This window comes from Canis lupus, chromosome 9 (assembly GCF_003254725.2).
Source record: "Canis lupus dingo isolate Sandy chromosome 9, ASM325472v2, whole genome shotgun sequence".
In the NCBI taxonomy this organism is placed as follows: Eukaryota; Metazoa; Chordata; class Mammalia; order Carnivora; family Canidae; genus Canis; species Canis lupus.
The window spans coordinates 23,394,255-23,404,926 of NC_064251.1; the positions used below are offsets into that span (position 1 = coordinate 23,394,255).

Consider the following 10,672-nt stretch of genomic DNA (forward strand, 5'->3'; position numbering starts at 1 on the left):
CTGGGCCAAAGGCAGGCGCCAAACCTCTGCGCCACCCATGGATCCCCTCATGTTAGAGTTTTAATGAAATAGAACATTCTAGCAATATACCTCTTTGTCAAGAAATTTCATAATTGGCAAGACAAAGAATGTAAGAGGCATAAGAAAACATTCCAAGATAACACATTAAAAAAAAAAAAAAAAACGATCGTTAGAATAAAGTAAATGATGCCCGGAAACATGCTACCTAGAAGTTTTTGGACAAAGAAGAAAAGGTAGGAGTTGATTTCTGACTGACTGTGACTGAGAACATAAAGATAATTTAAATATGGAAAAAGACCAATCCAATCTCCCAAGTCAACAGAAAAGGACAAAGATGTTTACCTTCTGGGCTAGCTAATCAGTAGATTCAGAAGATACTTTGTTATCTAAATCTCCCTAATTTGCTTTGTTTTCCTATACTATTTTAAGATAAGAAAAAGCATTTCATAAATTAAGCTAGAACACTTAACATACAGTTTTATATTGTCATACTTCCGTATGGATATACAAGTGGAATCCCATCCTTTCACTTCTTATTTGAGTTTACAAATATGTTTATATGTATCTATGTATTTTGTCCCTAACACAGTGTCCCTTTTTTATCTTCAGAAGGCTTAAATGGTAGAATCAAGAGTAGAACCCAGTCTTTTGTCTCAACACTTGTCAAATGGGCCTTAATGATATCTATCTCACCACTATTATTGGCGGTATTACTTAGTTGTGGCACAGCTTATCACAAATTTACTTTTAAGTCGAGGGATGCCTAGCCGGCTCAATTGGAAGAGCATGTGACTCTTGATCTCAGGGTCATGAGTTCAAGCCCCACATTGGGTATAGAGATAGCACACATAAATTTTTAAAAATTTATCTTAAGATGTAACAAATTGAAATCAGTTTAACTGTTGCCTTTTATTCTGTTTCTATAAAGTAGCCTGATCTTTGTAGTGTCTTTGTTGACTTATAAACTTGCTTTCTTTTATCTCTTTTGTAGGCTGTTGAAACAAAGGAAAAACAAGAAGAACAAATAGGACTTCCAGGGAAAGGAGGGAAAGGAAAGGGGAAAAAAACACAAATGGCTGAAGTTTTGCCTTCTCCTTGCGGAAAAAGAGTCATCCCCCGAGTGACCATAGAGATGAAAGCAGAGGCAGAAAAGAAAAATAAAAAGAAAATTAAGGTAGGGTGCCTGGGTGGCTGTCAGTTAAGCTTTGCCTTTGACTCAGGTCATGATCCCGAGGTCCTGGGGTAGAATCTCACATCAGGCTCCCTGCTCAGTGGGGAGTCGGCTTCTCCCTGTCCCTCCCCCCACTTGTGTTCTCTCTCTCTCTCTCTTTCTCTCTCTCTCTGTCTCTCTCAAATAAAACCTTTTTCAAAAAACATAAAACTAAGGTACTACTCTTGAAAAGTTATAGATAAAACTTTTTTCAGTTTAAAACTGAACAAATGATATAAAATTTCTAATCCCATAGTTTGCAATTAATCCTATATTTAATCATAACTTTGCTTTCCTGTGAGCCTCATTTTTTTGACGGTTAAGTATCTTGGAAAAGTTATATCCGTACCTTTATTCAGAGCTCTTAACCAAAACTTAAAGAAAAAATCACTCTTTGACCAGATATATATTTGTATATTTGACCTTACATTTTTCCGAATAAGTTGGCAGAGCTTGACCATCTTTGTCTTGCTCTCTTTTAGAATGAAAACACTGAAGGGAGCCCTCAAGAAGAGAGTATCGAAATAGAAGGTCTGAAACAAAGGTTGGAGAAGAAACAGAAAAGAGAACCAGGTATTAAAATATTTTAGTAAAATGGTATAGAGTTGAGATTAAATTGTGTCTGATACCTAGTACATTCCGCATGGATGTTTAGAAAGCCCTTACTGAATAATATGAGGGAGGGCTATGTCTGGAGTTTACTTGAATCTCCCTAATACTGTCCTTGGATATGATTTATTTTAGAAAGGAATTTTAAATAGTTTGTTAATTCAGCAACTTGAATTCCTTAGTTGAGATCTAAAGAAAATACTCTCAGTTTATTAAATTCCACTTTCTAGCCAATTATAAGGCTGTAATATATATTAATATATAAAACTACTTGAGAACAATGAGCACATCTTAGCCATGTTTATATTATCCCTCTAGTTGAACACCACGCCTGGGATGTAAGTAGCACTCAGTAAATTAAATAGAATTAAGAATTCTACTAACATTTGATTATACCTTTACTGAATATCTACCTTTTTTTAACTTCTAAAGATATTCACATATTAAAATTCATCAATTTAAAGTGTACCATTCAATCATTTTAGTATACTCAACAGTTTTAAAAGTTTTTTGCACCAAAAAGAAACACTCTACCCGTTAATGGTCACTTCCCATTTCCTACCAATTTCCCCTATCGTAGGCAACCATTAATCTACTTTCTGTTTCTAGATTTACTTATTCTGGACATTTCCTATAAATAAAATCCTACAACATCTGGTCTTTTGTCCCCAGCATTTTTCACTTAGCATGTTTTTGGTGGTCATCTATGTAGTAACATGTATCAATACTTCATTCTTTTTTATTGCCAAATAGTGTGTTTCATAGTATGGATATAACACATTTTATTTATTTATCCATCAGTTGATTAGTGTTTGGCTTATATCCACTTTTTAGCTGTTATGAACACTGCTATGAGTACTTGTATATAAGTTTTTATGTGGACTTAAGGTTTTTATTTCTTTTGGGTAGATCCTGGGAGTGGAATTTTACTGGGTCATATTTTTCTATGTTTAACCTTTGGAGGAACTGCCATACTGTTCTTCAGAGCAGCTGCCCCATTTTACATTCCCTCCAGCAGCGTAGGAGGGCTCCAATTCTCCACATCCTCACCAACACAGTTAATTCCTTGTCACTCTTTTTTGTTCTAGCCATCCTAGTGGATATGAAGTGGTATCTCATGGTTTGGGTTTGCATTTCCCTATTGGCTAATTATTTTGAGTATCTTATGTGCCTAAAGGTCATTTATATTTCTTTGGAAAAATGTCTATTCAGACCCTTTGCCCATTTTTCTAAGTAGGTTATTTATCTTTTGTTGTTGTTGAGTTAGTTGTAAGATATCTTTATGTATTCTAACTTTTTTTTTTTAAGTTTTTTGTTTTATTTAGAGTGAGCACGGGTGCATGAGTCCAGGAGGGGCAGGGGAAAAAGAGACGGAATCTGAAAGACTACCCTGAGCACAGAGCCCCACATGGGGCTTGATCTCAGGTCCCTGAGATCATGACCTGAGCCAGAATCAAGAGTCAGAGGCTTGGGGGCACCTGGGTGGCTCAGTGGTTGAGCGTCTACCTTTGGCTCAGGTCATGATCCCAGGGTCCTGGAATAGAGCCCCACATAGGGCTCCCTGCTCTCACCCCCCGTTGCCCTTCCCCCTCAGCTCATTCTCTTTCTCACATTCTCTCTCAAATAAAGTGTTTTTAAAAAAATAAAAATAGGGCAGCCCGGGTGGCTCAGCGGTTTAGTGCCTGCCTTCAGCCCAGGGGTGACCCTGGAGACCCCGGTTCGAGTCCCACGTGGGGCTTCCTGCATGGAGCCTGCTTCTCCCTCTGCCTGTGCCTCTGCCTCTCTCTCTGTCTTCTCTCTGTGTATTCTCATGAATAAATAAATAAATAAATAATAATAAATAATAAATAAATAAACAAATAAAAATTGTCTTCACCCTTGTCAAAAATTAATTGGCCATAAATATTAAGGTTTATTTATGGATTCTCAACTCTATTCCATTGATTAATCTATAAGTCTAATTTTGAGTATCTACTTTTTTTTAATAGATAATGTGTACTCAGCTCTGTGGGGAATACAAGATGAATAAAACATATGGAAACATCTTATTATTAAACTAAAGAAATAATAAAAGTATGCCATACTGCATACTGCACAAAATTATATATTGACTATCTAATGCATGCAGCACACTTTTAACTTTAAACCTAGCTAGCGATCTTTTAGCATATAAAACCAAAGAATCAGTTGAGTATTTTGAGCACTCATGTTCCCGTGAGTTTTATTACTCTTAAATAATATGAGGACACAAGAAGTGGGAGAGCATGGCATTTACCTTCAAGAGGTTTATTAAGAACAAGAGTTAAAGCAGTATATACTAGCCATTGTAGGAACTGAAAGGCGAGATCAGTGTGGGTGCATGTACATTGTAGAGGCTTTATGGGAGAGGTAAAACTTAGGTTAAAGTCTTGAAGAGTAGATAAGATTTAGGTATTCTAGATTGGGTAAAGAAAAATGGGCACATAATACACATGGGACAATGAAAAGTCCCCCTTAACAGAGTGAAAGGGAACTTTATATTGGGAAATAGTAAAAAATAGTTTAACCAGATTACAGACAGTTAAAAAAACCATTGTTGGAGGATGCTGGATAAGATTACATTAAACTAGGATATATGAAGTAGACAGGTATATTGATAAGAATATGAAGGAGGAAAAAAAAAAAGAATATGAAGGAGGCTGCTCTTGTAATCTTTGGGTCCAGACTAGTGAGTCAGCCATTAAACACGCCTCAAGGTATAGTCCTAGCCATTGTTTTCTCTTTGAATTCTCTTCCTTGCCTTGACTTCCAACAACCTTCTGCTGATCTCTTTACATCTATTCTTGCCCCCTTCCAATCTCTACCTTGCAGCTTGGGAGAATTTTTTTTAATGCAAATCTAGTCATAATGGTTCCCTGTTTAAACAAAATCCTTAGGGCTCCTGGTTGGCTCAGTGGGTAGAGCATAGAACTCTTGACCTTGTCAAGGTCATGGGTTCAAGCCACAAGTTAAGTATAGAGCTTACTTAAATCAGTAAAAATTTTAAAGTAAAACAAAATCCTTAACAAGACGAGCCACTGTCTCCCAACTTCTGCTTTCTAGCCATATGGATTTCTTTTCTTTTCTTTTCTTTTCTTTTTTTAAGATTTTATTTATTTATTCATGAGAGACAGAGAGAGAGAGAGAAAAGATACAGGCAGAGGGAGAAGCAGGCTCCATGTAGGGAGTCTGATGTGGGACGTGATCCCAGGACTCCAAGGATCATGCCCTGGGCTGAAGGCAGGCGCTAAACCACTGAGCCACCCAGGGATCCCCCTGGATTTCTTTCAGTTTCCTAAATGTACCATTTTTCCCCCCCAGGGCCTTTGTATATGCTATTTTCTGTGCTAGAATGTTTCATCACCCACCTGCCTTCAACTAGTTAACTCTAATTTAAACTTCAGATCTCAGCTCAAGCATTTCTTGGAGCAGCCTCATATTAAAACACATATACTTAGACACGTTGTATTTCTTTTTTTTTTTTTTTTTTTTGACACATTGTATTTCTTTACGGGATTAGATGACCAAACTCTAAGCTCCAGGAAGAGGGACTATGTCCATCTCTGTTCACCGTTGTATTCTCAATACCAGCACAGAGCTCAATAAATATTTGAAAGATGGATGAATTATAGATGGAGAAAAGTGAGTCGAAGAACATGTAAAGGGTGTTAATTCCTATCTCCCTTCTAGGTACCAAGACAAAGAAGCAAACTACATTGCCGTTTAAACCCATCAAAAAAGGAAAGAAGAGAAACCCCTGGTCTGATTCAGAATCAGATATGAGCAGTAATGAAAGTAACTTTGATGTCCCTCCACGAGAGGTAGAGCCACGGAGAGCAGCAAGTAAGGAAAAGTGAACAACATGCTAGATGTGCTGAAAGATCTGAATGGCCAGGAATTGTTATAGAGCAGTGATTATTAAGTTTTTGAAAAACGAAAGCATCTTTTAGAAGATGAAAGCTTAAATCTTCATGAAATGTTCTATCTGTAGATTAAATACTTCTGTAAACCCTCATTTATTCTTTGTCTATGTATGTTTTTTATAGCAAAAACCAAATTCACAGTGGATTTGGATTTAGACGACAGTTTCTCAGATTTTGAAGAAAGAATTCAAGATGAGGATTCTGTTCCATCAGATGTCAGCCCACATAAGACCAAAGCTTCCCCAAAGTATGTTCTCTAATATGAATTTTATCATGATTGTTGTCAGCAGCCAATGATATATTCTTTGTTGCTTGACACAGTTAGAATTGGTTGTCAGAATGTTGGCTTTTATTTTGTTTTGTTTTTTTTTAATTCTAGACGTACTGCCAAAGAACTGAAGCCACAGAAAAGTGCCCCCCCAGGTATGTATTTAAGTAAAAATAGTGAGATGTCTTGCTTTACTGGGGCACTCAGATCCAGCTGGGTTCTAACCAGACTGCATTATCTAAGTCCAGCCTTGGAAAATAAATGTGGGTTCTTAGTAGCATTACATTGATGTTCATTAGGATTAGTTTTGCTCAGAAAGAGGTTCTACACTTGATATACTGAACGTAAGCATGTGCTTGCCATTTACTGTGCTAGACGCTAAAGGTACAAAAAACACCTGCCCATGAAGAATCCAGAAATTAGATAAAAGTTTATAAGCGTGTGTTTTAAATATTCAAGAAAAGTCTCAGACTTGGTTTTTAAATGGGGATTCAGAGCAGGAAACAGATTTTGTTGTGTTGCTTATGTGTACTATTTTCCTTTCCATTTGAAGTAATGGACCTTGATGCTGATGATGCCAAGGACAGTGTACCACTTTCTCCAGGTTCTACTGCTGATTTCTTGGCTGAAACTGAAATTGTAAACCCCCTTCCTAAAAAGAAGGTGGCCGTGAAGAAGATAGCACCAAAAAGTGAGCTTCAGTCTTTCAGATGGGTTAATATTGGGATTAAGTAACTGGCTGCCACAAGTCAATTTCAATTTTTTATACCCAAAAGTTACTCGTAATGAAATTAAACCTTTTCCAAATGGAAGCAACTATTTAGATCTTCATAATCAAAACTGGTGATCAAAAGGTTTAAAATCAGCATGTTTCTCAAAATGCCAGGCATTATCTAGCTCATTTATATGACAGGGACAGAGTTTATAAATAGTATAAAAGTTTACTGTAATACATAAACCTATAAAAAAAATAGATGCTGGGCAACCCCAGTGGTGTAGTGGTTTAGCACCACCTGCAGCCTGGGGTGTGATCCTGGAGATCCGGGATCGAGTCCCATGTCGGGCTCCCTGCATGGAGCCTGTTTCTCACTGCCTTTGTCTCGGTCTCTCTCTGAATGAATTAAAAAAAAAAAAAAAAAAGAGTGCTTTCTTATTAAAAAAAAAAAAGATGCTTAAAAATACTTTGGTTCTGTAATGTATTTTCAGCTCTGTGAGATTTTTTTCTTATGTTAAATATAAGTAATCAACAGCTTGCTAAAGAAAGTTCACAGAACAGTTTATCTAAGAGTGGGCACATGATGAATGCCTGTGTTGATTTGCAGGTCAGTCTTCCACCTCCACTACAGGTGCAAAAAAAAGGGCTGCACCAAAAGGAACCAAAAAGGATCCAGGCTTAAATTCTGATGTCTCTCAAAAGCCTGATCCCCCAAAAACCAAAAATCACCGCAAAAGGAAGCCATCCACTTCTGATGATTCCGACTCTAATTTTGAGAAGATGATTTCTAAAGCAGCCACAAACAAGGTGAGTATTTATCCTAGTCAGTCCATTTGTTCTAGGTGTTTTAAAAACCAAGATTGCTTTTAGTAATCTTGACACTTTTTTTAATCTGACACATTTTTAAGGAAATAAATGTGGGGTGCCTGGGTGGCTCAGTTGGTTAAGCATCTACCTTCAGCCAGGTCCTGATCTCAGGATTCTGGGATTGAGCCCCATGTCAGGCTCCCTGCTCAGTGGGGAGCCTTCTTCTCCCTCTACCTCTGCCTTCCCCACCCCTGCCCTCACCACTTGTACTCTCTCTCTCTCTCTCTCTCTCTCAAATAAATAAATGTTTTTAAAAAAATGTAAATCTCATAATCCATTTAGCTTTTACTAGTTATGACAAAGTTACATTTAAAAATATGCCACTTAGTCAATGAGAGTTGCCTTACTTAGTTCTGTTTCTAACTAATTAGAAGAAAGGAAACTCCTTGAATTGTAGTCCGTTGATGTATTTTAATTATTTGGACTTCCTCTTATAGAAATCCAAGGGGGAGAGTGAAGACTTCCATCTGGACCTAGACTCAGGTGTGGCTCCTCGGGCCAAATCTGGACGTGCAAGGAAACCTATAAAGTACCTTGAAGAATCAGATGAAGATGATCTGTTCTAAAATGTGATTATTTTAAGTAACGGTCTTATCGAGCCCAAGACAGGTTTTAGAATTACCTGAATCCTTTAATTTCCTCCCCTCTGAATTTTTTTGGGGGGAGATAGTTTTAATTCAGAACCATCAAAGTGAAGTGTGTAGAGTACAAGTATCTATTACCCTTTTATAATACTGTCCGAATAATGGCCACCTCCTGGGCATTGTTTTCTTCTCTGCTTTGTCTTTGTTTGGAGTGTCTCTTGTCTTTAGAATCTGATTTTAAGTTCTTCTGGACTTTGAAGATGGTTGTATGTTCGCTTCGTCATAATATAGCTTATTGACTACTCATTAAGCTAAAATTGTAAAAGTGTCTAGTCTACCTCTTTTCCTACTTTCAGTAAATATGAGATACCACATGATTAATTCTGTTTTACCTTAGTTTTATAGGTAATTTTCCATCAGATAGAATTTTATAGTTCTAGTACAAATACTCCCCACTCAGCCTTTCGTGTGCGGAATTTCTGCTCAAGCATTGAGAAATTTATCCATTTGAATGTTAGCAGAGGCTGAAGAGAAACAGCCTGGCTATGTTTGTATAGCCTCAACACAGTCAATAGGGTGAAGAAAATTAGGCCATAAGTTATGGGACTATCTCAATTCTTGACTTGTCACCTCGAGCTGTCTCCCAAGTTTGAATCTCCCAAACAACAAATATCTAGGGAGCACTGGATTGCAGAAAAGTGGGGGGACGGAGAGATCTTATACCAATGCCATCAATACTCAGCAGTGAGTGGTTATATCCATTTTGGAGAATCTCCATAATTTGCAACTTAGAAGTTTTTTTAAGGCATTTCTGTGTGTGACTTGATTGGTGTTATCAATGTTTTTGTAAATATTTACTATGTTTTTCTATTTCACTTAATTCTAACAGTATTTTACTTTAATAAAATGTTCTAAACATTGCAATCCATTGGTTGCCTTTTTTTCCCTTGCATTATACCTTTTTCTTTACTCTAAAATATACCCCTCTTCACTTCCCCTACCGAGAACTATTGCTGGTGTACCTACCTAACAGCTCCTGGCCATAGTAATAGGTCTAAGAGATAGGCATCCTGACCTAATCAAGGCCAATCAGATATTTCCCTAGGTTTCTATACATGGGTACAAAGCTCTTCATCTCCTTCATACTCTGAAGGCCTTGGCCCTCCATGTGCAAGTAGTTTCAAATATGCATGGTTGGTTTTTTGGGGTTTTTTTAAAGATTTTTATTTATTCATGAGAGATGGAGAGAGGCAGAGGAAGAAGCAGGCTCTCTGCAGGAGCCTGATGTGGGATCGAATCCCCAGCCCCAGGATCACGCCCTGAGCCAAAGGCAGACACTCAAACCGCTGAGCCACCCAGGCATCCCATTTTTTGGGGGGGGGGGGGGGGGGGGGGTGGAGTTTTTTAATCGCTTTAACAACTATTTTGATAATCAGGAGATAATTCTTGATGATCTCAGTAAATTACATTACAGCAACTAGCTAATCATTTAGAAGATAAAGAAATGATAAATCCAATCCCTTCCTCACATCTTATACCAAAGTTAAGTTCAAACAGACAATATTTAAATGTCAAAAACAAAACCATTTAAAAATGTACCAGAAGAGGATGCCCGGGTGGCTCAGCAGTTGAGCACCTGCCTTTGGCCCAGGGCATGATCCTGGAGTCGCGGGATCAAGTCTCACATCAGGCTCCCTGCATGGAGCCTGCTTCTCCCTCTGCCTATATCTCTGCCTCTCTCTCTCTGGGTGTCTCATGAATAAATAAATAATTTTTTAAACGTGCCAGAAGAGGGGATCCCTGAGTGGCACAGCAGTTTAGCGCCTGCCTTTGGCCCAGGGTGCGATCCTGGAGACCCGGGATCGAATCTCACATCAGGCTCCTGGTGCATGGAGCCTGCTTCTCCCTCTGCCTGTGTCTCTGCCTCTCTCTCTCTCTCTCTCTCTCTGTGACTATCATAAATAAATAAAAATTAAAAAAAAATTTTTTAATAAAAATAAAAATAAATGTGCCAGAAGAAAAGTAATCTCAAGTTACAGGGGCCTAAACCTAGCCCCAACGGTCGGGTTGATGAAGATCTGGAAAAATGAGCCATTTCATCAGAATCCGGGCCAAAAGGTCAAACTGTCCTAGCAATTCTCATTTTAAGAAATGTAGTTCAGAATAAAAATTGGAACATGGGGCGCCTGGGTGTCAGTTGGTTAAGCGTCTGATCTAATTTCACCACAGGTCATGAGACAGCCCATCCTCAGACTGCAGTGGGTGTGGAGCCTGCTTAAGATTCTCTCCCTCTGCACCCCCACATTGTCTCCCTCTCTCAAAAAGAAAAAGAATTGGGACATGTGCCTAATTGAATTTAAGTTTAAAAAAAGAGGACATGCAAAAAGCCATGAAACACAGAAACACAGGAAATCTCTCGTAGTTACATAATTTGGCAAAATGCTACCATGAGGGGAA

General features: G+C 38.0%; 1 protein-coding gene across 1 annotated transcript in view; it reads left to right on the plus strand.

Annotated features, from left to right (window-relative positions):
- TOP2A (DNA topoisomerase II alpha) overlaps positions 1–9,139 on the plus strand; it is a 30,005-nt gene extending 20,866 nt beyond the window's left edge. The window contains exons 28-35 of the mRNA XM_025439926.2: positions 1,013–1,195; positions 1,714–1,804; positions 5,549–5,701; positions 5,905–6,028; positions 6,161–6,204; positions 6,603–6,740; positions 7,372–7,571; positions 8,069–9,139. Of these exons, the coding sequence (XP_025295711.1) occupies positions 1,013–1,195; positions 1,714–1,804; positions 5,549–5,701; positions 5,905–6,028; positions 6,161–6,204; positions 6,603–6,740; positions 7,372–7,571; positions 8,069–8,197 (1,062 nt within the window). The 3' untranslated portion in view covers positions 8,198–9,139. The remainder of the gene's footprint in view (positions 1–1,012; positions 1,196–1,713; positions 1,805–5,548; positions 5,702–5,904; positions 6,029–6,160; positions 6,205–6,602; positions 6,741–7,371; positions 7,572–8,068) is intronic.
- The last annotated feature ends 1,533 nt before the right edge of the window (positions 9,140–10,672 follow it).